Here is a 27,763-nt window from a genome sequence, read left to right as displayed (position 1 = left end):
CCATCGAAAAAATCATGACCGCCATCAAAAATGGCCGCCGTCAAAATGGCCTCCATCACAAAATCAAAATTGCCGCCATCGAAAAAAATCATGACCGCCATCAAAAATGGCCGCCGTCAAAATGGCCATCGTCAAAATTGCCGCCATCGAAAAAATCATGACCGCCATCAAAAATGGCCGCCGTCAAAATGGCCATCGTCAAAATTGCCGCCATCGAAAAAATCATGACCGCCATCAAAAATGGCCGCCGTCAAAATGGCCATCGTCAAAATTGCCCGCCCCTCGAAAAAATCAAAATGGCTGCCATCAAAAAAAAAATGGCTGCCGTCGAAATGACCGCTGGTCGACTTGGTCGGTAAAGAAGGTGTTTCTATCCAGAACCCCCCTTGCTTATCTACTTTACTGTTATCAAATGTTGCTGTGCCTCGTATGATGCTAACACTGTAAAACTGTTTGACTGCTTTATTGTTCCTTTTGTTCTTTATTTTTTATTATTATTAATTGCATCACTGTTATTATTATCTTTACTACATTTAATGTATTACGACCTCTGTACACATTACACTTGTTACATTGTATTTTTATGATGGTTCTGAGGGAACCTAGGCTCTAGATTCAAATAAATTTTCTTATCCATCTATCTATTCCATACCGTCAGTATTTCCGAGCTCCGTTTATTCTTAGGTGTTATCATATTAGCTTCAGTAGATTGGATCGTTAGTATATTCCCCTGTACCTACCGAATCCTGTTCCGCAATCCGACATGAAAATGCCAAGACACTCCTGGATCTGCAACCTCAGTAAAGAAGACTTAGAGAAACTGCTTAACCAGCACCCAATCGACTGTACCGGCACCCTGGACGACCTACGAAACGCCTGGTCACGTCTATGAAAAACCATCCAGATATAATTACAGAACCGACCGAAACAGTCGGACTAACAATTAGTATGCGAAACGGTGAAAACATATAAGTACACGTCGTTTGTAAATTATTGGTTAGATTATTTTTTTTTTGCAAGATTGATTGTGAGATGTATCAAAAGCACAAAATATTAGGGTATTTGAAAACAGAAACTTAGGGGAACATTAGGAAGTGGGTTAACGAGTTAATATAGTTAATAACAGTTCGATCAAATATTAGATTACACGACATTGACAGAAAGACTTGACATGTTTGCTGCCGTCGAATTCGTTGGACGTGGGAATGATAGACACGTGGCCGCTGTCCCAATACTGTGGCCTATAAACCATAATACATACTGCTATTGGCCGACCAACTTTGGGAAAGCAGCCTCTTATGAAGATCTAGTGAAGAGTCAGCCTGTTTTCCGAATGCATTGGAAGAAATATGCAGTAACCAGGGTTCTCCGTACATCAAGTAAGAAATGAAATTATTTATTACACGCTATTTACTCAACGCTTCTGGGATTCGATTAAATCTGTATTTTGAAGTAGGTACATATGGGGAACTCCACGTCAACTCGATGAACCAAAGCCATTGACCCTCTTCGATTTTCTCAGTGATTTTTTATGTGATAGTTCTTGGTTTGAAACACTTCTTCGATTTTTTCAATTTTTTTTTTATGTAGCCATTTCTGAGTCATGAATTTTTGAAAACTCAAAACAGCAAAAGAATTTTGAATTTTTAAAAATACTAAGGCCAACGACGAACATTTTTCGGTTGTAAAAAACAGTGGGCAGACTTTTTATTTTTATTTATTTTTTTTTCGCCATCACAAACATTCTTTCTTTGAAAACTTTAATCAGTGATTTATTTTAGATAGAAAATAACGCCAAAAAACAAAAGGAGTAAATGATGGATTTATTTTAAGAATACTACGTAATATCACGTCATATTTTTAAAATGCGCTCAAAAAATATCAGTGGTGCTCGAATGTGTGAAAAAGATGAGCCGAAACTATTGTTACAAAGTAGAACATGGACTAAATCTGTTATTCACTATTTATACTTATTACAACGTTCTTTTAGTACATTGGGACCATCTGTTTGAATAAGATTAGCATAATATTAATATTATATTCCTCGGAGAACTATAAAGACATCGATGATTACGTAACTGATCTAATTGGAGAGGGTACGACGGAAGATGAAGGTCATATAATCGAGATAACAAAGAGGCTTGTGCCTGGGAAAGCTGACTTAAACGGCAGTGCTTCTGACGAAGAAAACAAAAAACCTATAGAAAATGAAGGTTTAAAAAGAATGGGAATGAAGCGGCGTAGAGAAAGTACGAAAAGCAGGAATCAATCTGAGAGAAACAGAACGGATGATACCAATTACTTGACTTCTGGATTAGAGGCCACTGAGAACTCCAATTCTGAATCATACAGTGCGAAAGACTCTGATTCTGATCAACAGAAAACCCACAAAGAAGAGCGTATAAATGCCGGAACTCCACAAGCCTCACTTACAAAACAAGTATCGCACAACGAGGGTGACTTTGATTTAAATCAACAGAAAATTCACAAAGAAAAGCGTGCAAGTGCAGGAACTCGGCGAGCCTCGTTTACAAAAGAAGTATTGCACAAGGATGACTCCGATTCAGATCGATAGAGAACCCACAAAACACAGCGTATCGAGGCAGGAACTCTGAGTGCCTTATACACAAAACAGGTATGTAGATAAAAAGTTTCTGTATCCCCATCTCTATATAGGACAACTTAGGCAAAAAACTTTCGCCTCCAAACTTCAGTACAATATACTATTTTGGACTTTCTCTCTGTAACAGTCATGTATTATAGCCATGATATGTACTCGGGTTAACTAATGGGTTTTGTTCACTTATTCGTACATATCATTTCGTGTCATATCAGACTTTCAAATGTTTTGACATTCACGGGTAAATTTTTTTTTATAACTTCTGCTGAAATCACAGATCCGTTCATAATATTTCTGACAGGGAATACAAAAAATCAAGTTTGGGACCATTCTTCTATTCGTCATAAGGCATATATAAGTGTTAGTGAGCCAATTAGCTTCGAATCAAATTTATGCCTCACCCGAATGTCGATGGTGAACTAGAACAGACTCTACTGAGGATAGAATATACTATGATAACTGTTTACTACCCCTATTATTTTAAAAACATAAATTTCAGTGCTAAAGTTCATCCTTACACAAACTAAATAAGACAAAAATGATTTGTATTTTATACAAACCTCAAAGTTCCTCGGATGGACCTTCAATTGCAAACATAGCCAGTGATATTGTGCAACAGTTTAGTCACAGCTCTCACAATTTTTGTTCAACAATATTAATGATTGAGTATGAATATCATATGAGGAATCTTTTATCAGATAATAATATATGATATAGTTAAATTATAGTTGAAGAGCCGCAATTTTATTAAAAAGGATTTTTAGGAGTACTCAAATGATCTACTCACACGCATGTAAATGCCACAAAAAGCTCATGTGGATGAGAAAAGACTGATAAAAATCAAATTAATTCATAAAATAATAGTAAATGTCCTGAATAATAGAATTAGGAGTAAAATAATTCAAGTTCCTTATTTTTGTTTGATCTTAAAATAATTTTGATTTGAATGTTTTTTGATTTCAATGTATGTTATACGTAGGATAATGAAGGTTCACGTGTACATGATTCACATATGGACTCGCCAAAGAGTTCTCGATCAGATACTGTAACCATTTTATTTTCTCTACAATCTATGCAAGAAAATAAGAAAAAGACATAAACACCGAAAATCAGATGCCAAGAGAAACTGAGTTTGCTGTACAACTTTTGATAATTCGATTTCTTTCTTTCACTCCTCCACTCTTTCTTAAATAAGTTATTCGAAGGTTACAGTATAAAAAGCACACTACTCGTCGCAGGTCTATCAATTTAGCCTTGTAGTTTAAATATAACAAAATACATAATAAATAACGAATAACATACAGATGTATGATTAAAAATATAAAAACGCGGAGTGAGGAGGAAATTATTTGTAAAATAGAATTGAGACGAGAGAGGTGTTTTTCGGTGGACGTATTAATATGCACAGTAGACAGTGACGATGTTGGATATGAATAAAATAGATGGTCATTGAAGTCTTTCTATGCTCGGTTGCATATTTGGTTAAGATTTCTACTTAGCCAAAGTTTCGCTTCAAACGACAGTAGTATGGTAATAGGGGTTCTAAGTACAAACACCATCTTTACCGACCGAGCCGCTCCGCACATCCCAGACGCAAACCCTTGAAGGTTACCCCCACTCTCGTCGGATAAAACGTGCTCTGCCGTACCGATTTGAGGTCAAAAACGAGCAACCTTACCGACAGTCGTATCGGTCGATTAAGATAGAGGCGGTGTGGCATTGCTCAAAGCGTCAAGGAAATAGAAAAAGATGACAAGTCCCACAGTTGTGTCTGTCCCTGTCGTACTGTTGTCGTTAAAGAGAGACAGGAACGCCTGTCTGATCTTTCTTCCTTCTCTATTCAGCGGACGTTTCCACTCACAGAAGGGCCTACCTATGCTTCGCCGCCAATATCTTCGTATCTGTATGATTCTTACATCATATAAACATACGTGTGATTCTTATTTTCAATTTAGTGTCACATTTTCATACTTGGAGTATTTTATATTAATTTGACCTCCCTGTTATGATCCAAACCGCTCAGCTCTTATCTCATAATTATTGTTATACCATATATGTCCAGATATTTTTATCTGATGTGCTTTCAGATTCTACAAGAAAAACAATATCTTTCCGTTTATAATTAACCAAGTTGACCTTCACACACAGCTCAGCCCGTTTTCCTACAAAAACTATAACTGCACGGTATTCTTTGCCCATCTACATCCAAAAGCTTTCTTTTGAGGTGTTTTCCCATATTTTGCTTCGTTTCGGAGATATCATCCTGGGGCGATTTAAAATCGCCCTGTTAACCCACCCGACAATTGTCGCGACTGCTACCACACCTCACCTGTGATGTTTGGTAAAATATGAAATGTTATACGAAATCATAATTTATTACGATCCTCTCATTTCACGTCAGTGAATAGTTGATTTTATCATCCCGAACTAAATATATTTTTTACTCGTCATGAGAAGCCAATTGGTTCGACTGTTGTCATGTTCAGTTTCATGACTATGACAGCACCGTAATTCAGAAGTTCCAGCGGCATCAGTTTGTGGCTCGCGGCGCACGTGTTTATTGAACTCTGCTGCGTTGAGTGTCTCGTGTAGTGTATTCCGCGAATGTTTTCATATTGTTTCGCAATTGCCGTTGTTTATTTTAACTTTTCAAATTCACTCTTTCATTTTGAGTATATCTAGTTCTAAATTGCATGTGTAGAATTAGTGTACATACATATTCGCTATTACAAGTCACTGTAGATTTAACGACTGAAAAAAACAAAATGTAAAATAGCGTGAGCGTGAACTTTCAATAAACTGACTATTTGACTTTATTTTTTGTTTTTAAACCCATAGCGTTAGCATTTTTTACGCGTGGTTTTATCTAAAATTGTCTCAGCTTTGGATAAGAAAAATCAAAAAATTGTTTCGGAATTCTCTTATTTTTCACTTTTTAACTTGACTCAAAGTTACATGATTCATAGTTGAAATATGAATTTTTGAAATATTCAGAAAGTTTCCGATGAAAAATAGTATTGTCGATGTATTTATTTTATTATTCAGTCAGATGAAAACTTTAAAAAACCAAAAAAATTAGAAAAACGCAAGAATGAGTGTTTCTCTGTTTCTTACGTAGCAAAAGCTCAGAAATTTTCGCAGTTTATTCATTTTAATGTGATTAACAAGATATAAACAATAATTTGAAATCGAAATATTTAGGCCCAAAACCTATGCCGCTGTTTGTGGATTGTCTCAGGTATGGGTGGAAGCTACTGTTGGCTAAGTACATGTTTAATCACTGAGACTATAACTACTTAGTTACAGGAAACGGTAATACACCACGCGGTACAATATTTCTAACGCTTTCAACGAGAACGTTGTAACAGAAGACGTAAAGCCTGTGGAAACACGTGCCGAATTTTCGTTCCTCAACCCGCGCGACTAGGTTGTGATTGCATATTTCCTGTGCTAATAGTTCACCATCAAGATTTTGAGTGCGCTCCGGCACATTATTTATAAGCTTGCAATTCTTCTCAGCATTCTTACGCAGTTGATTGATATCATTCGAGAATGCAGAAAAATTTGATTGAAACGTTTCCGTAAGATCTTCAACGGTATTTTGTAGAACACTGTGTAGACCTTTCAAGGGCACGACATCGTTTGCATGCTGCAGATCGGCAACGTTACAAAATCGTTTATTTGCTATAACATATTGATTGTCCTAAGTGATTTTAAATCAGATGCCTGGAGGGTCGCGCACAAATTTTTTACTTTCAGCACGCGCCAATTCTCGTCCGAATATATCCATGCTCATCGTTCAACGACTAATCTGTAAATGATAATTTTCTCGTTGATCTATCACTAATCAATGATTACAGCTTCTCGCACCTCTTCAATGATTGCAACTATTTCGTTGGCATGATCGGTATTGCCAGCCGCCTGTAATGTCATGAGCAGTCGGAGACGATCCACGATTTTATTTGGATTATCCCAGTAGACGTAATCGACCTCTTGTCCATCCTTTTATACAATTTTACAGTTGGGTGAACCTTTGCCAGATTTTCGTTGTGAGCGGACAAATTGCGTAATGAAATTTTTATGCTCTGCACTTTTTGCATCAACACGAATGCTTTTATCGGCGTTGTAATGTTTTCGATGTGCATTTCGATGGTGACAATTTTATATAATTATTTTTGTCTGTATCATTCACAAGCGTGGGATCGGGTGATTTTTTGAACAATAATTCGAGTAATGCTGGTGTTCTCTCATAAGTTTTACTCCCCACATCCATATCTTCCTCATCATTATCGTCGTTCTCAACAAGTTTTACTTCTTCCATGGTAATATCTGGTTGTTCTATTTTGGTTTCGTACTCAATCTGTCGCTTCGAAGTATCAACCAATTCTTGCAGTGGTGCTACGACAGGCTCAAACATTTTTCCCATAACCTGCTGCGCGGTGTCTTGGTCTGATTTAATCATTTTATGTTTCCAGCGTATCGCATCGCTAGCTTTCAATATTTGAATCAACACATCGCTGTGTTTATGGCTGTTAGTGCTCTCCATGTTTGCGTCTCCATTATTGCAAAGGAACTGTGCAAATTTATACTAATATATGGTTATAAATCAATCAAAATCATTCCTGTACCTTCTCCCGATCGATTTCACTGTCTTCATTAATGACGACCAAAATAATATTTGCTATCATTCTAGCACGCTGAGCATAAGTCTTTCAATTGCTGATAGGTCATGTCGGTGTTGACATGGTCAATGTAAATATGTTTCATATTCATTTCATCCGAGCGAAACAATACCAGCAAATTTGCATTGTCATGCACGAGGTGTTTTGGAATACGCGCATACGTCTGGCTGAGATAAAAGCTATCGACATTCCAATGCTACCCATGCCGAAGTATGCTCTGATATTATTTTGCTTCTTGCATGCGAAATCATCGGAAATCATGATGGAATTTGGGTGTGCATCTTCAGGTTTCATAACCTCCTTGTTTTCAGCGGACGGATTATAACCTACACTCTGCACCGGTTGTTATAACTTTTGCAAAAATTGATACTTTGGCTGTATCAGTGATTTTGAATAGACGTAGACATTTTTGAATCTCAATCCATTGCCGTGGATGATAAGCGAGAGTAGGGCGTTAGTCTTACTACAATTAGATGGACCACAAAAAACTGCTCTCACTGTATTTGGCATTAATTTTCCATGGCGTTTTGTTGTCTTTTTTGCTCGTTGAACCATTTTATCGGAATTCGCAACAGGTAATTCATTTGTTTGCTCTTCGAATTTCATGGTGCTCGATTAACATGACGACGAGGACTAAGATGTTTACATATCAGTTCATTTCTTTTATAGAAATGTGGTCAGTTGTTGTTTGACCATGGCGATATGCACATGCATGAAATGTGGTGAAGGTCTATTAAATGAAATCATCAATCATCTTCCGGTTGAATTACATGTGCCAGGGTATCAGTACCGCGGACTCGGTTCAAAACTGTCAAAGAGGTTACCTCGTGGTAATCCTGGTATCAACCCGTTGGACGCCGCATGTGAAGAACAAGATATTGCGTACTCTAGAATCAGGATAACAGTGCTGCAAGAAATCAAGCTGATATAGTGTTCGTCGAGAAGGCGTGGAGTCGTGTCTTAACTAAAGACGCTAGCATGAGTGAAAAAGCCGTAGCCTGGTAGGTCACCAATACAATCCAAACTGAATCTCAACTTTAAATGAGTTTAATGGGAAAGCGAGCGGGACTTGGCGCCACAAGAACAAATGGAAAAGTGTAAACAGATGCTAAGCGTCGTATAACGAGTTTGAGGACTAAACGGAGGAAGAGTGCAATTAATTTCGAATCCCTTATTAAGGCTGCAAAAAAAAAAAAAAACAATGCAGCCTATTCATATGGCTGTTGCGACAGCGCTGTCAGGTGCTCGTTCAGCGGTAAAGCTCGATAGAAAGAAAACACATGTACCTCGCATTATACCCCTATCTGATAACATTGGAGGTATTCTCCCTTTACGCATTCCAATTCTGGCCGGTCTCAGTGCTACGGGGGTTCTAGCTGGAAGTGCTGCAGGCGTAGCTAAAGCCGAAAATGACGCCAATGCAAACAAACATCAGTTAAATAAGATCAAACGACATAACGCCCCAATAAAGGTGATTGCTTTGGGTAAAGGATTATACCTGAAACCCTACGGAGAAGGTATGGGTCTGCACTTACGACCGACAAAAAACTAAGACTGCTACTTCACCGAGCTCTTACCGGTTTTGATCTACGCAAGTACGCAAAAGACATGAAATTTTCACATTTTCGCGGCGTAAACATGCGGAATGATCTACTAAAATTGAGGTTGAAAAAGCCTAAATCAGCAATTATTAATATGGATGATAAGACTGGCCCTGGAACACATTGAGTTGCAAACAAGAAAAGTGCTGATCAGGTTGTTCATTTCAATAGCTTTGGTGATTTCCAACCACACAAAGAACTGATGAGACATCTCGGTGTTGGTAGCGTAAAATACAATCATAAGAGATATCACGATTATAATACTGTAACGTTCTTTGACGTTACGGAAATGAATATGGATCCGTGAGTTTGATTATCAAGCCAAAATCAAAGGCGTAAATAAAATATCGTGAAAAAGCTTTAATTGCAAGATATGTGTTTCTCGTTTTAAGTCTGAAACAAGACTGTTTTTTACAATAATGTTGGTTGACGCAGCAACCTTATTCTTTTTAAAGACATAAGAGGTTTATAAACGTCTTTTATCTATGATGACTACTAGATCATCAAAAGGGGGCAAAACGGGTGATTTCACCCTTTATTATAATAATGTGATTTCCGGTCATTCATGTCTCTTATTCCTCAGCGGGCGTCTATGAAAAGGGTAGCGTTAGTCGTGGCGGATTCGTTTACGTTAATGTTGTCGGGTGAATCATCCGTGCTGGAGGCGCAATATTTCCCCCCAATTGAGTTGTCATCACCGAAAAACTATGTTCTCGGACTCGTTGAATTGCTCATATTCAATTCGATGGTGATATTGAAAAGGGCTGTAATAAATTTCGCATAACGCGGTCAAATTGTGATCGAGAATCCATCACAATACCTACAGGAAGCTATGAAATTGAAGATATTAACAGTTTTCTATCCAAGGTACTGCCCCAAGACATTACCCTCAGTGCGCGAGCCAACAACAACGAGTTGAGCGCTGAAATTCCATGTAATCAAAGGGTGGACTTAAGACCGCGGGATTGCATTGGACGTTCAATGGGATTCAAAGCAATGCAGCTACCAAGTCCATCACTCATAGATCTGAATTGCCGGTAGCTATACTGAAAGTCAGCTCTCTGCGCGTCGAGTGCAATATAACGACAGGAGCATACATGTACGATCGTCTAGTTTACACGATTTATGATTTTTTCCAACTGTTCCATCAGGATATAAGATCATCGAAGTGCCCACCAAAGTCATTTGCCTCCCGATCCCTGTACAGTCGATACATCGCTCACAGCTGAGAATAGTTGATCAAGACGGCGAATTAATCAATTTTCGCGGCGAAACCATAACCGTGCGATTACATGTGAAATCTCTGAAATAATAGGGATTGTGTTTGAGACAAAAAAATGTAGTAGCAACTATAAAAGTAAGACTTTATGGCCAAACGTCATCACTTGCCAACCACCTCCAATGGAGCCGAGATCTCTGACGAAGCTGACATGTCTAAACACTCGGTTTATTCGTAGCCTAGGACTTCGATCACGTAGGAATTCAGAAAAATAAGAATTCGCATTCTCTACATTCTGTATATATTACCACGGAGGAGACGATAAGAATACAGAAATCTATAACATTCGACGATTCGATCACGCACCCTGAGATTCATGCTCATCAGTCGTTTGCATCATCTACCTTTCAGAACAACGATGAGATCCACATTGCTGTTCAACATCAAGAGTTGTGTCTACTGCCTAATAAAAGTTTTCTACACATTCATGGAAAAATTACAAAGGATGATAACGTGACTGCGGGGGCGGTTACGAAATTGATCGATACAGCTGATTGTCATTTGTTTGAGGAAGTTCGCTATAAGTTGAACGGTGTGGAGATTGATCGGAATGAAAATTTTGGTATCACCAGCGTTATGAAGGGGCACTTATCCCTAAGTACGGGTCAGCAATATAGTCTAGAGAATACCAGTTGGTTGAGCGGCGATACCGAACTAACTGATGCTTCTGAAAATTTCGACGCTGTTCTACCGTCGAATTATATGCTGGGCTTCGCCGAAGATTACTGTCGAATCATCGTCAATGGCAAACACGAGTTGATTCTCACACGTTTCAACACCGATTTGAATGTGGTGATTCAGACCCCACCCACGGAAAACTTCAAAATTACCCTTAATAAAATCGAGTGGTTGCTGCCCTACATAAAACTGGCCGATAAACCGAAAATCCAGTTACTCAACTACATTGCCATGGATCCGGCCATATCCATGAGTTTTCGTTCTTGGGAAACGTACATGTATCCGATGCTCTCTCTAACGACGTGGCATGTATGGGCAGTCAAGACATCGACACAGTTGGAGGAGCCGAGATATGACGTTCTGGGATTTCAAATTGCAAGGAGAAACGAACCGCAGAAAAATGCCGAATCGTTATCGAATCAGAGATGTAAAACTCTTCCTCCACTCACAGTATTATCGCCACGGAAATTCAAATCTTGATATATTCAATAATCAGTATGCCAATCTCTATGATAGGTATGTCCGGTTTTAAACGGCCTACTATAACAAAGAAGCTGAACCTTTGCTATCGAAGCGTGAATGTATAAACCAATCGTCATCGATTTCTCCAAGGAGAACGAATCATTGAAAACTGGACCTGTGGACATTCGATTAGAATTTGACACTAGCATGAAATTCCCGCCAAACACTTCAGCCTACTGTATGATCTTGCATGAGCCGCATCGTCGCATATAATCCGATTAGTGGTACTGTGTACAAATTGGTATGATGTAAATGATAAAATTTTTTAGCCATTGGTAAACAAAAATGCGTATTCCAAATATCCTACAGTTATTCTACGTGTATTTCCCGTACCTATAGCTATAAATATTTATTTTTGTAACACTTTCTCCGAATGGAAAATATGCCTGGGATAAACAATCAAAACAACAAACAAAAAACCCGAAATTTTATGGGTCATCATCAACATTCCCAGCTTACTTAATCACAGTGTCGCCATCGCGTCCATTAGTGCAAAAGAATCTGTGGATATAAAAGAGGGAGTGTGGTTTTATGCAATTAATATTATTGTAGTTTATTAGAGTATAATAACTATTTACATAATGAACAGTGCGGCATGTCCTATTAACAAGGAGTCCAGGAGTAGAGAGAGCTAGATTGAATCTTGGCGCGTTCGGTCCCGCGCGAGCTCGTCTCGCTACGCAAAACTATCGCTGGCCAATAGATGGCTCGTCAAGTTTCATTCTGGCCATTAATCAAGAATATGAATTTGTCCATATATTACAACAGAATCTATTCGGCATATCCCGATATTATTATTTTTGAAATGTTATATTCCGCCTGCCATTTTTCCATACCACCTCGTCATCCTGCATCGCCATCTTGCTTTGCAATCTTGTCCGCCATGTTGTTGTTTACGTGCATTAGGTTGGGTTAGCTAACGTGGATAACGTGTTCCGTTATATTGTCAGCCGTCTTGCTCCAGCCATCTTGTTGTTTACATTGGTTAGGTTAGTAAAGGTTGGGTTGGTTCAGCTTAGCTTAGGTCTGTAACACACCGAATACATGCTCCGTCATCTTGTCCACCATCTTGCAGGCTAGTCAGACATCTTGCAGGTCACTCAGCCATCTTTCAAGTCGGTCAGCCATCTTGCGGGTCAGTCCATCATCTTGCAGGTTAGTCAGCCATATTGCAGGTCAGTCTGCCATCTTGCAGGTGAGGTAAGGATGGGTTTGGTCAGGTTAGCTTAGGTCGGTAATACACCGACTACAGGCGAGACGCATCCTTGCAGCTCCCGCTGAAGGCGGTAAAGAAAATTGACGCAGAACCCCCCTTCATATCTACTTATATCATGAATTTCGATGTATTAAAAAAAATCCAATCAATATTTCATATTCTTCCGTCCCTTGTTTCGAAATGGATATTATATTATAGATTCTTGGTGATCGGTCAATTAAGAAAACGTATTTTTAGTTAACGTTTCGACCCGGATATGGGCCCTCCTCAGAACGATTTATTTTAAAAAACTGTCAAAAATAACGAAAAATGGATTTTATAGTATAAATAATGGTACTAGAAGTAATCGGACCTAAATATTGTAGATGTAATACTCTTAGAGCTATTAAATATTGTTGATAGTAAGACCTTATGATTAATTGAGATAAGGATGTTTTTTGGTGTTATTTGCCTTTTGAATTAAGTAAGTGTAATAAGATGTAGTCGAATTCACAATTACAATTGATGGAAACAGTGTTCTTTTGAGTGACGGTAGACAATGTCAATCTTCAAGTTATTTTATATGTGGGAGTTAAAAGTTGGTAGTTATTAATTAAAAAGATTAAAGAACTATGTTTCTTCACAGTCAGTATGTCATAGTGTTAAAAGGTTATTAAAGAAGGTCGCTTTAGTAATGAAATTAATTCACAGGTGTCAATTAAGTAGAGGTAGGCTCTTTATAATTAAGTTCTACATGTCTAACGAAATATTGTTGGTTGAACCAATTGGGTCAACAGGTGAATAACGACTGATGGAAGAAAACAATATAATCCAGAGTGAAGGTGAACCTATTATAAACAATTATACAGACAAAAATAAATATTTTGTAAGAAAAGTTATGTAGAAAGGACTGTAAATGGAGACGAAATAATTTTTTTTTAAAAAATAAAAAAAGTTAAGGTTAAACAATATTTGTTGTGTGGGCAGAGATTAGAGGTTTGTAAATATTGCTTAAATGTTCAACGTCTTGTCTGAGATTAACGTCTTGTCTGTTGTTAACAATTCCGTCTTGTCTGTTGTTAACAATTCCGTTAATCTCAGACAAGACGTTGAACATTTAAGCAATATTTACAAACCTCTAATCTCTGCCCACACAACAAATATTGTTTAACCTTAACTTTTTTTATTTTTTTAAAAAAAATTATTTCGTCTCCATTTACAGTCCTTTCTACATAACTTTTCTTACAAAATATTTATTTTTGTCTGTATAATTGTTTATAATAGGTTCACCTTCACTCTGGATTATATTGTTTTCTTCCATCAGTCGTTATTCACCTGTTGACCCAATTGGTTCAACCAACAATATTTCGTTAGACATGTAGAACTTAATTATAAAGAGCCTACCTCCACTTAATTGACACCTGTGAATTAATTTCATTGCTAAAGCGACCTTCTTTAATAACCTTTTAACACTATGACATACTGACTGTGAAGAAACATAGTTCTTTAATCTTTTTAATTAATGACTACCAACTTTTAACTCCCACATATAAAATAACTTGAAGATTGACATTGTCTACCGTCACTCAAAAGAACACTGTTTCCACCAATTGTAATTGTGAATTCGACTACATCTTATTACACTTACTTAATTCAAAAGGCAAATAACACCAAAAAACATCCTTATCTCAATTAATCATAAGGTCTTACTATCAACAATATTTAATAGCTCTAAGAGTATTACATCTACAATATTTAGGTCCGATTACTTCTAGTACCATTATTTATACTATAAAATCCTTTTTTTGTTATTTTTGACAGTTTTTTAAAATAAATCGTTCTGAGGAGGGCCCATATCCGGGTCGAAACGTTAACTAAAAATACGTTTTCTTAATTGACCGATCACCAAGAATCTATAATATATTACATACGAGGTCGAGAATTCTTATTCATCAGTTCGAAATGGATATTCCATATTGTTGAAGTAAAATTTCTCATGACAGGCCTTTGCGTGGAAAGTGCAAATTGCTGAGTATTATATTGTCAATTACAGTACAAAAAAAAACGATCTATCGTTTGTTTTTCTTTGTAGTGTGTTTATCATGAAAAAGAAGATATAAATATATATTGTTATGACTTCTAAAATTCACTAGTTCTTTTCGTTGGAAGTAAGCGAAGTATATCAGCGAATAGATCGGTCATTACCCAATACGTTTATATATTTTGGATGTATGTGTGACATATATCGAATCTGGTATGTACGACGGCAGCTAGTACGTAACAAGCTATCGCTCGAGTGTAAACTTACTACGCAATAGTCCTTCAATTCATGTTTAAATTTTTTTTTATATTCCGTCTTACTCTATTTTGCGGGCAAATAGAAGTAGGCAACTTTACTAAATTATTGTGAGATATACGTGCTTTCATCCAATTTCCTTGGTTTTTGCGTAGTATTAGGCTTGTGATTTTCTATTCTCTCCGTTTATGCTTATATTTGTAACTTTCCCGCTTTATCGTGATAACTAAATATACGATTCTTTTGAATCTCGGTATGTAATGAACTCATTCACGAGAAAATGCTGTCTGCGAAAGTAAGAAGGTCATTCCACCATATATGAATTTTCTTTGGATTGAGTAAGATAAATGAAATTGGTCTCATAGAATTAGATCTTCAAATGAAGAAAAAATTCAAGATTTAGCAGATTCAAGATACCATGATCATGACAAATAATAATATATGAAAAAATTGTTCCAAATTTACTGATTTTTGGTTTTATTTTTGAATGAAAACCTTACGAACAAAATTAAAATTTCATTCAAAACCAAGAAACGGTATGAAAGAGAAAAAGTAGTAAAAAGAAATTTGTTACATTACCTTGTCTCCTTGCTGAAGTCCCGCCTTGTCTGCAGGTCCCCCGGGAACCGTCCACACAATGTAAGCGAACATTCGACCGTCGACCCCAGTCTTACCCCCGACTACTCGCATTCCAAAGCCACGTGCTGAAACAATAAATTTCCAAATCCAAGTCTGATCCATTTATTTCTTGATCAGAGATGATCAGAGGGTATGCATATTCAAACACATGCGTAAATTCTGGAATCAAAGGGTATCCCTGGTTAAAAGAGGCTAAATGCCCATGTTTGCGGATTCTCAAATTACCTGTTCGGGAATATTTCTTAGGTCAGAAAAACATGCGCCCAGCGGTTCATAAGTCAATAACCCCCTCCACACTCTCGGGGGGGGAGGGGGGGGGGGGTGAAATGTAACATTTTATGCATCCGATTTTCTATCTCAAGACTCGATTAACGTATCCTCATACAAAACATTATGGGTATGCATTACCAAAAGACCTGTTACGTGAACTAATTGGACGTGAGGGGCCACTGCGAAGGTGCCGAAAAAAATTCGATAGAATTAAAAATCGTTATATTTCGAAATCCAGTCAATGAAATACATCTTTTTTTTCCTAATTTCATTTCTTCAGGCGTATGTTACCCCTATGGATCATTCGCGATTTTTCTGAGTATTGCACCACGTCGAAAATTACGATTTTCGCACTTTCTTGCAATGCTTTTACTATTTTGATCAGGCCTTGAGAAAAAGTTGTCTGAATAGCTATAGAATATCGAGATTTGTCTTCTCAATATTACTTTACCCAACATTCAACTTGGCCACTCTGTATATGAGAGCATTGAGTTGATGAATCGTCGTATTTTAGGGCTAAATAAAAATGTTGTAAGAATTTTTGTTGAAATATTTCCACTGTTCATCAACAAGTCTAATCGTAAATCAGATATTCTGAATAAAATACAATACTGGCGATAATTATAATAATAATATGTAGGATTGAAAAATTCTTATAAGAACGTCGTTCGTGACTGCATATCATTACGGAATACGTTACTAGTCACAATTAATAGTCACTATTTTGAACAAATATGTGAGAGAAATTGTTTGATGCTGTCATCCTTAAATATGAAAGTATGCCTTACAACTAAATATTTATGGTGGAGATGATATCTTGTCCTCGTTGCTGTTTTCATCTGCAATTGGATAAACATTTTCCACGTTAAATAATTTTTTCAGCATTTGCGCGGATCGAATTATTTTTGATGAGTACTAGCCGTAAGATAGGTGGTATACAAGAACGGCTACATGAGATCGATATCTAATTGATGGCAAGCCATTAGTACAACAGCAACAGCACCCTTTGATTCCATTGATACCAGCATCATTCTCATCGTAATGTATACATTTTTGATTGATATGTCTTCATTTTATTGAAAATTTCATGATGCTGGGTTCTTCCTTCAGATAACACAATAGAAGCGAATGATCTCCTCCAAGAATTTTTCGTATTTAGGACATAGGCTCGAAAAGTTAATAGGATCAAGTGACAAGGACAATGTATCATCAGAAAAAAAAAATTGTTACGACTTATATTTAGCAATGAAATACGACATTTCATCAACTCAATTCTCTCATATACAAGATGCCTGAGTTGAATGTTAGGTATAGTGATATTGAAAAGGCAAATTTCGATATTCTTTAGTTATTTAGACAACTTTTTTTCAAGACCTAGTCAAAATAGTAAAAGCATCGCAAAAAAGGGCAAAAATCGTAATTTTCGCAGTCGCGCACAACTCACAAAAATCTCAAATCATTCGTGAGGGTGATATACCCTCGAAGAAATAAAATGAAAAAAAAGTTTTGCTACATCGACCAAATTTCGAAATATAACGATTTTTAATCTCTAGAATTTTTATCAGAACCTTTGGAGTGGCCCTTCGCGCCCAAATTGATTCACATAAAAGGTCTTCTAGTAATGGAATTCTGTAATTTTTTTCATAAGCATCCGTCAATCGAATCTTGAGATCAAAAAAACGTATGCGATCGGAGGACATCCGCTGGGAACGAAGTTCAGTCGTAGAAGTAGACATCCGTAATGAAAAATGCGTGACGCTAGCGCACTCTCTCTCTATCTACAGCTTTTGCTCTTTGTTCAGTGCCTGAGCGTCGTTTGTGCCCGTGTCATTGCGATCTCCATGCGAGCCGCGCTTGAACGACTCGTCTCCGCAGGAATGCCAAATCTCGCGTAGACGAGGAGGCGAGCGCGCATTATTCATTTTTTAAAAAACAGTCCAGTTCGGTCGCCCGTCTAGTGACGATCGTCAGTGACGTCGTGCGCGAGAGAGCCCGTGCGTACTCTCGTACCACGACCATAAACGAGAGGCCCAAATCTACTCTCGTACACGTTCGCTCTACGGAGTAAGGTAGATGAGTACGGCCCGAGTATCTTTCATTTTACACGGGACCGAGTGCCCATACACACATACCAAGGGTCTTGCACCCTTTCACCATACAACCAGCCCAAGCGCTGTTGGTGTACTACCAACACGAGAGGACCAAATATACTCTCATATACGTTCGCTCCTCGGAGTAAGGCAAATACAAATCATACGAAATTCGATCGAATCGAATAGAACAAAAAATCGCAATACAAAACGCATTCGAGATCGCGGTGGCATGAGCCAAACAGGCGGTAACAGCCATTTACACATTCATATACACAATCGACACATTTACGTGTGCGACACACGCTTTAATACGTTTACAAATAAACGTTCATACGTCGTGGGTTTTTATGCCGCAAGGCTTTTCCCACAAGAGCCAATAAACATTCATAATTCGATGGCTCAAACGCAAGAGTTTTTTATTCAAGAAAACCTCAACCTCTGTCCTTCATACTAATAAAAAAGGTTCAATTCAAAACTACGAGGCAACTTCGCCTACGAAGAAGCTTCGATAATACACTCTTTAACAGTAAGTAACAGTCTCATTCTAGATCGAATCCTGCATTTTAAGATTCTGTGCTGCTGCCTTCTGCCTTCGGAAGTTTTGTCTTCCAGACTTTGGCACGAACAATATATCCGACTATCTCGGCACAATTCATCTGGTCCGCTGTGAATGCAATTACGTGCAGTTCGTGAATAAAATCAACTCATTTCATTCTAACCTCCAAATCTCCATCTCACACCTACGTACAAATATGATTGTGTGAGGGGGCCTTGTCTATCACTTTGTCTTGGGCATGCGCACTTCGATCGGGCTTACCTCTCTCTTCCCACCTGCCGCTCATTATCGATCGACCGGTTTTGCGATCAATACTCTATACCTCTGCGCTCCACTTTATCGACCATCAAAGGAACATTGACTTATCATCGGCCAACGGAACTCTTACATATCGACCGAGCCTTCCCGCTTTCTCAATGGAATTCGATATGTCTCTGGGTTCTATCTTATTATCTCTCAACTGAGCTCTTCATTGCCGGCTACCTACGATATCTGTACTCACTCGAATTTTTCAACGTTCTGCAAGTATTTGTCACGATCGAACTTGTAGCTACCTAGCGACAACGCGACAAAGAAGGCAGACAAGAAAAAGATGGCAGAAATACCAGCCACACGCCAAGTGTACTCCTCTGTGATAATGATAAAATGAAGTATATTAAAGAGTAATAAAGTGTTCATTTATTACAGTATTCTCTTATCTTTAACAGTGTCTCAGGTTTGTAAAATTTGTGATATCAGAGTCATGCGCAGAGAATTAATACGATGCATAGTTGCATTATATCAAAGTACGAAATTGATCCGCTAAATGTAGAATTAGCCAGTAAATTTATGTGCGATTCCTGCTCTCTGCAATGTTCTATGCAACGATAATCTATTACTCCCCGTTCCCCCACTGGCTCCTTGGATCATTCTAAATCTTCCGAACTGCCTTCTCTTGGCTAAATGGCGAAACAGCTGCAACATTTAAATCATAAATTTAACACTGAGCTCTCGTCAATTACAAACTCGATGTGAGTAAATTTTGCAGAAACTCGCCGTGAAATTTCGTGACTCAGTCCATCTCATCCCTTCGTGAAGATGTATTAAAATTGACGACTGCACAAGAGAGCATTTCATGTAGTCTCAGTGCTCTCGAAAATCATGCACTGATCTCCGAAACGGAAACTGCAAATCTGAGAGATGAGCAGGCACGGATTTCATCTCCGGCTGAGCAAATTTCGAGCAGAGCATCGTCCACATACTTCATGCCTCCATCTGCTGAATTGATACTCGGTGGCATTCCGTCTGATGTTTCTCTATCCGAAGAAGAAATCGTAAACAATTTCTCTCATCTCTCGAAATTGAGCGACTCATGTCGGACATTCTCAAAATTCGTGAAGCTTTCAAGAGAGATATTCAAGCTGTGGGATCCGCGATACAACAACACTCCCGTGCTCGATCAAAGCTTTCATTCATTGTCAAAATGAATTCCACAGGTATTCGTGATTTCATTATTGAAAAGAAGCGGGCCGAGAAATCTCTCACGTGTCGTGAGATTTTTTTGATGGATTGTTCCAATCCCATTTTCATTAATGAACTGTTACCACGTGATACCAATCAATTACTGAAACAGACTGCGGCACTAGCACTCAGTCGAGGATATAAACATGTATGGTGGAGATTCGGAGCGATCAACGTACGTCGTAACGATGGTGCTAATATTATTGTAATAAATTCAAAAGCTGACCATGCCAGGCTCACCTGACTTCCATCTCGCTCTCCGACCGCTACTACTGAAACGAATACAAATATTACCAACCAATCAGCTCTCAAAGTCCTATCCTTTGATGCAAACTCGCTCGTTCGACATTCCGAACAAATAATAATTGCACACGTTGCAATGAATTTCTTTCATATGGTTGCGATCACCGAGACGTGGCTGCATGAAAATATTTCAGATGATCTAATTAAAATTGAGAATTATAATCTAGTCAGAAATGATCCGTTGGGAAAGCGCGGAGGAGGAGTGGCATGCTACATTTATAATTCACTTCGTTTTCAAGTATTACATCTCTCTCCTGCGGATTTCTCGACATGCCTGAATTTATCATCCTAGGCATCAGAAACTCTCTAAATAAAACTCTATTATTTTCCTGCATATACAGGCGACCGAAAGGAAACTTATTTCATGGTTTTTCTGATATATTCTCCCGTCTCTCTCTGTCGTATAACAATATAATCATCACTGGTGATCTAAATTGTAATCTACTGAGTTCAAATTTCGAATCGACAGCACTGTGTGACTTTGCGTTGGCACACAGTTTGTTTATTCCCGACTCTGAGGCTACTTTCCACTCGGGGTCTGCTGATAGTTGGCTAGATGTGGTGATTGTTGACTGTCGTTCAAAGATTTCAGAATTTATAAAGTCAGATGCGCCGTTCATCGCAGGATACGATTTACTAGCGTTTACCTACAATTTTGCCGTAGGCGCTCCTCAAAAACATTTGATCCGTAGACGAGACATTAAACATTTTAATCACACACTGTATGTCAACGCATTGATAGAGTCCTGCAAGCTCGATCGCAATATTCTGTGTGACTATAGTTCCGATCATAATATTGTTATTCATGATTTCGCAGGTGCATTTTTGAACGTACGCAAGCAGTTATTGGACGAACATGCCCCGTTCAAAACTAGGACGATTGATAAATCGATCGCGCCGTGGTTAACCAACTCCTGAAAACAAAAATTAGCATTGGAAATAACTTGTATCGCCGTGTACGTAGGTTAGGAGGATCACTAAACATGTCTATCTATCGTGATTATCGTAACTCTTTATCCACCGAGCTAAAATTGGCAAAAAACTTTTCTTTGAGCGTAAGCTCTCGACGATCACAGATCCTTCTTACCTGTAAAAGCAGCTTGCGTACTCAGGGCTGACCAAACCTTGTGGATTCTCCCCCTTTTCCTTTTTCCCAGCTGAAGACTTAAATACATTTTTTGCCAATATTTTTCTCACTCGCCTTACCCGGATGCTTTCTGCTCTCAGCTAGTTGAACCTCTTCCTCAAAACCATCCTATCTTCAATTTCTCACATATTTCACCTGAAGTCATACACGAAGCTATTACCGAGACTAATTCTGACTCTCTCTCGCAAAGTCCTGATGGAATTCCGCTTTTCTCTATATGTAAACGAGGTAGCAGATTTTGTTATACCTTTCTCAACATCAATTTTCAATGTTGAATAATATTATTCTTGGATATGAAGGTCGTGAACATCAAAACACTTTTTTTGTGTTTACGTTTCAGCCCTGATGGGGGCCCTCCTCAGATCAATTCATTTAAAACATCTGTCACGAACAGAAATAATAAAATAATGTACAACTCAGTTATAACAAAATTAAATATGAAAGGTTTAGGTAATAAGCACGGATCTTTATGCAAATATGAATGAGAGGAATTACCTGTTGTGAATTGACAATTTCAATTACCGAAGAAAAGGAACCACTAGTATGTAGTGAATGCGTGTTCGAATAATCAAATAAGACACAAAAGTTCATTTTTTTGAAAAAAACAAAAAAAAAAAAAAACTACGACAGCGATACGAAACTCCTAAGCATTCATCCTTATTGTTAATTTAATAAAAACACACAGCGACCGTTTTAGGTCTTGAGTCTGGAGCACTTTTGAACATGTGGAACGTCCAGTGTGTAGTGGGGGGAGACCGATATTAGTCATCATCAGAGCACGCACAGAGTCAACGGGTTAAATAGAAACTAGAATTTGTTAAAAGGTAAAATCGAGAGCAAGCTCAGTCGGTAATAGATATTCACGATAGGTGTATCACAGAGGTGTAAATAGTACTCAGATGTTCAATATCTTATTTTCGATTGACAGAATTGGGATGTGCAACAATATTGCACATTTCTAACGATAACCTATTGTAATACAATGGTTCAACGTCAATAATGCTGGCTTGAGAATAATTGAATGAATGGTCGAAATCGATGGCATGCTTCGTCAGTGCAGTATAATTACCCACATGTTCATGGATATTGCGTTTATGTTCAATTATCCTGGTGTGTAGTTGCCTACTTGTTTGACCTATGTAGGACATGTTGCATTGGTTGCAGGGAATTTTATAGACTACACAAGAACGCATACACGGGGGTGAAGGGTCCTTACCAGAATCAAACATAGAGGATAGATCATGTGCACTTTTACCCACAAATTGGATTTTATACTGAGAGAATATTCTGTTGAGTGACTCAAACAACCCCGCAACGTATGGGAGGGAAACAAAGTTTTTTTGAATAACTTGTGCACCAGATGCATCATTATTATTGTTGGAACTGATCGATGACAAGATGGAATCATATTTGACATGTATATGTTTGTTGAGCAGACGAGATGGATAGTCATTTTTACATAGTACCTGATGAATCAAGGACAAATTTTTGTTATGAAATTCCATACTTGAAAGTCGAATGGCTCTATCAACCCAACAATAAATCGTTCCAATTTTGTAAGATCGGGGATGATGAGAATGAAAATTTAAGTACCTTTGTGACCAGGTAGCCTTATGGAACCAGTTAGTTTTGATGAGCTGGTTATCATTAATGATCAGAACATCCAAAAAGCTAATTCGATGATTACACTCTATTTTCAAGATGAATTGTAATCTCGGATGGAATTGGTTGAAGACAGATAGCATTTCCGCAACTTTATCAGAAGGGACAGCTGTGATTATGTCATCTACATATCTGAAATATAAAGGAGGCTTGAAGTCCAGTTTGTTGAGACAATATTGTTCAAGATCATCCAAAACCAAATCCGACAAAATTGGCGAGAGAGGCGAGCCCATCGGTAAACCATAAGTTTGAGCATAGTTGCTCTGATTAAATTTAAAAATGGCAGCCTTAAAACAGATGTGTAATGCTTTTATGAGTTCATTAAGTGGGATAGGAATCTTGTCCACCAACTGATGGCAGCGCTGCTTTACCGCGTTGATTGCTAGATCTTGTGGAACATTGTTAAACAATGACACAACATCCAGCGAAACCAACACATGATCGGGTGGGAGACGAAAGTTCCTAATAGATTTAACCAGAGCAAAACTATCTCTTACACGTGACAGAGGAGGGACAATGTTGTTACCAATCCATTTACTAAGGAAGCGAGCTAGATTGATGGTAGGACTGTCTGTGAACGAAACTATAATTCTTACCGGTGTATCCGGTTTATGAATTTTCGGTAGCCCGTAGGCTCTAGGTGGTAAACAATCAGTTTTTGCAATTTGCCGTCTGAGAAACCAAGTTCTTCTTTCCGCGTTTTTCGCAACATACAGAGAATAAAGATGTGATCGATCTAGCCCAAAAATGGTTGTATCGAATTCGAAAAAATTCAACAAAAAAGTAACAGAATTGGGAACATTTTCTGAGAATTTACGATTTTTCAGCGGATAATTAGGGCAGTGGTAAAAAAAAGATTAAAAATCACGAAAAATCAATGCTTTTCTTATGGGAAAAAGTAAGGCTTCCTAGCGGTGGGTAAATATGGAGGGAAATTTCTTTTAAAATTATAACTTTTTCTTTAATTATTACGAACCAATTTGGTGGGTGAGACCATTAAAATTCGATTTTGGCCTTCTTAAGGACAAATCTAATGTATACGATTTATTTTTAATGTCCGCAGGGACGAGCCCATCTCTCCCTATAGAGAGCGTTTGGCGTGACTTCGGGTTGCCCTGAGACGCAAATATTTTCTTGGCATTGTGATGTACCAATTACTACGGAATGAAGTCCCGTTTTACCTGCAATAGTTTTTCACACCAGCTGCACCTCCATTGCACCCCTCTCGAGCCGCCATCCCACCTTCTTTCCTCATCCCTTCGCATCGTACCTCAATCCTACAAAAATCCTTCGCTCTGTCCTCAATTTATTTCTGGCATTCTCTTTCCTCCCATATTACCTCTGTGACGTCTTTAATCTCTTTTAAACAACGCCTCTATAATTATTTACTACAAAATTCGACTTGAAGTTTGAAACATGATCTCCGTGCCCGGCACTGTGAACGGTAACATGACATGATTTTAAAGCATTCAGTAGTAGTGCATCTTCATCTTTAGAATGGTAATAAGTATGCTCTGGTATGTAAGCTATTAGCTTGAGAGATATATACTATAAATCTTACTTTTAGCGCCGTTTGACCATCTATTTCATCATTATTGTTGTTTTTTTTTATTTTTTTTTTTATTTTCATTTGTAATTCTATTTCTCTTAATTTTATATTTTTGTTTATATCGAGTCTCTCGCAGCTATATTACGAATTTCTTATTGTATCTCTTACTTTATTATGTTTTCTTTGTATTTTCATTTTTTACCTCTTTATTTTGTATGTTTTTCCTTGTTTGCCTATGGTTGCATTAGCGTGGCATAATAAATTTATCATTCATTCGTCCATTCATTCTCTCTCTTTCTTTTATATACGAATGTATGCGTGCGTGCGAGTGTCGAGATTCGAGCAGCGAGCATCGTGCGCGGCCGGTTGTACAACCTCAAAAATCATAATGGGAACTGCAGCAAGTATGTGTAATACAAACTTACAAAAGTAAGTAAATAAGATTTTATAACTTGATACAAGTATTTACTGACTATATACGTTTAATGTATATGTGATTCGAGTGTTCACTATTTACTATTCACATACATTACAGAGAGATAAAAGTGAAATCACGTGCTCAGCGTCAAAAAGAGTGTGGAGTGAGAAAAAAAAGATGAACAACTTATGCAGCAGTTAGTGGAAGTTGTGTTACCTACCATTTATTGAAATTAATTTAGATTACTATTTTTATTTGTCTGCCCTGAAAAGTATGCACAATCTTCTTCCTGATTTATATTCTCTCATTTATACTTATAGCTAACAACATGTTAAATATGCTTTCATCCTTCCATTCAGGGATTCACTCATTCTCTACATAAATTATGGACATTAGGTGTATATAGGCGTGAAATTGTAAACATAAAACATCTTCTCCCATCAGCGTCAGTATATAAATAAATAATATTTGTAAATAATGTCTACCATTGCAAAGTGTGTTTTTTAATTACGGATTACTTCTCTTCAATCTTCAATCGTTGTTCCGCGGCAGGTAGTTAATGGCGACATGCCCGTGGATATTCCATTGTTTTATTCAAATTTTTGAAGATTTGTCTCCCGATAATTTAGACTTCAACGTGCTGACGTGATATTGCACCACTATATCCGTTGAATTTAACACCTTCTGTTTCAATGAGGAACCGTTCGAGGGAGAGTGTTGAGTTTCATCTTCCAGAAGAAATGTGGGATGAACCACGGTATATAACACGTGATTGCTTCATGAGCCAAATCTCCTTTGGTCTTTGCTTTGACTTTACCCGCGGTATACTTAAATCGTTACAAATTAGTAAGTGCGTAGGTATGTGTGCTGTAGCGTGGCGTTTCAGAACAGCCCGTCACCCCGTCACAAGGGCACACAAATAAAGCGAACTCTCGGAAAACGCGTCTCTGGTGGAGTACTTCAAATGAACTCGATATAAAATAGGTAATAACTACTAGTAATTAATTCTTTATTTGTGAAATCTGTAATCTCGTGCTTCTGTGCAAGCAAACAAGGTGCCAGGACGATAACGATCCCTACCGCCGAGGGACAACAGCTACCGATGACTACCGTATTCTGATCCCAATGACTTCATCTATCGCCTGATGTGGATATCCGTGTTGTGATTCAGAAACACCTCGGCTAGCGTCTACCGTTTACCTGAACCTCTCGTACCACCTCGATTACCAGCGTATGTAGACCAGTCAAATGAGCCTCAATTTTCATCAATAAACTAAACACATTATTTACAGTTCGAGATTTTTAGGGCAGACGCGTTACATTATTCCAAGAAACATTTCTTAATGAATTTTTGAAATCCGAGTGCTGTAGGGGGGTGAAAAAATGAATAAAAACCATCAAAAACTGTCAAAAATCGAGACGTCAAAACGGTGTCTCGATTGCGGTTCGAACAAATTTCAAAATTTCGAAAATCTCAAAACACAGTTTTGTAGAAAATTAAATTTTCTACAAAAAAAATCCGCAAATAACCCTCCCTTCATCCCATAGATAAGGCGTGGGAGGGGTCCAAAGGTTAAGGGACGAATTTTCGATTTCACCTCGACGCGGCGATGAATTACTCGATACTTACAAATTCACAAAAAATACACAAATCAATCATTTAAAAAAGAACAAGGTCAACTGTTTATTCAGAACTATGTATGTAATATTTATTGTTCCCCTTGGGGTTACAAAGACTTCCATTTTCCTCTTCTTTTACCATATTTTTACATGTTTTCTTAACCTATTCTTATCCTATTCTTAATTCCTACCTTATCCTTACTTATTTTCTAATTGCCTGTGCCCTGTGCCGTTGCCTTGCTATTCCCTTACTTTCCCTATTATCCTTTTCTGATTCTTTATCCTTATCTTGACTTAACCTTATCCTATTTTACCTTATTCTATTCCCTATTCGTCCTTATCCTAATCGAATTCCATTTTCCATTCATCTCTCACTCTTTCATTCTCTTGTACATCCCTGATCCCCTCCAGTTCTCTCATCCAAACTTTTCCCACCCCCTCCTCACCTAACATCTCCCTCACCACCTGCTGCCAGTTTTCTCCCCTTCTATCCCAGCCCACGCACGTTTCCCATACGTGCTCCCATATTTCCTCCCCCCCCCCCCCCCCGCACACCCGACACCTTCTCTTTTCTGCTTCTTCCCAGTACCTTGCCTTCTTCATCTCGCTTCCTAATCTAAATCTTGCCACCCTTGTCCACCTGCATTCCCCCCATCCCTTTCCCAGATACCCTGGTATCCCTTCTCTTTTCACTAGCCTGCACCATCTGTTGTACCTCGATTCCCTTATTTTCTCCAGCCTCTCTTTTCTCTGTTCTTCCCTCTCTCTCTCCTCTATTTCCCTAAAATCCATCTCGCTCCTCTCCCTTCTCGCGACTACCTCTCTACTTTCTGCTCCCCTTTCCGCAACGAAGCTTTCCCTTTCTCTTTCCCATCTCGATCCCTGCCTCCCAGATTCTGCCTTTTTCCTTATCTCTTCCCAGCATCTCCTTGCTAACTCGCTACCCTACCCTCTCTACAGCTTCCTTTCAAAATTCCATGCCCTTCTCCCTGCCCTAATCCTTAGCTTCTACCTCTGTAGTTCCTCCCTTACTAAATATCCCGGTGTTCGCCCATCCACTCCTAAAGTCCATCTCAAAAATCTATCCTGTACTGCCTCGACCGCCCTCCACTTCCTCCCCCCCCCATATCTCC

General features: G+C 38.2%; 1 protein-coding gene across 2 annotated transcripts in view; it reads right to left on the bottom strand.

Moving 5' to 3' along the window:
• The window catches only part of LOC107217405 (regulating synaptic membrane exocytosis protein 1), a 1,749,170-nt gene that overhangs the window by 321,806 nt on the left and 1,399,601 nt on the right, over positions 1 to 27,763 (bottom strand). For both annotated transcript variants that reach the window (XM_046745888.1, XM_046745889.1), the window contains exon 12: positions 15,453 to 15,577. In XM_046745888.1, coding sequence (XP_046601844.1) covers positions 15,453 to 15,577 — 125 coding nt within the window. The remainder of the gene's footprint in view (positions 1 to 15,452; positions 15,578 to 27,763) is intronic.

Source organism: Neodiprion lecontei, chromosome 7 (genome assembly GCF_021901455.1).
Source record: "Neodiprion lecontei isolate iyNeoLeco1 chromosome 7, iyNeoLeco1.1, whole genome shotgun sequence".
In the NCBI taxonomy this organism is placed as follows: Eukaryota; Metazoa; Arthropoda; class Insecta; order Hymenoptera; family Diprionidae; genus Neodiprion; species Neodiprion lecontei.
The sequence above is the reverse complement of the archived record's forward strand: the minus strand, read 5'-3'. Positions and strand labels throughout refer to the sequence as shown.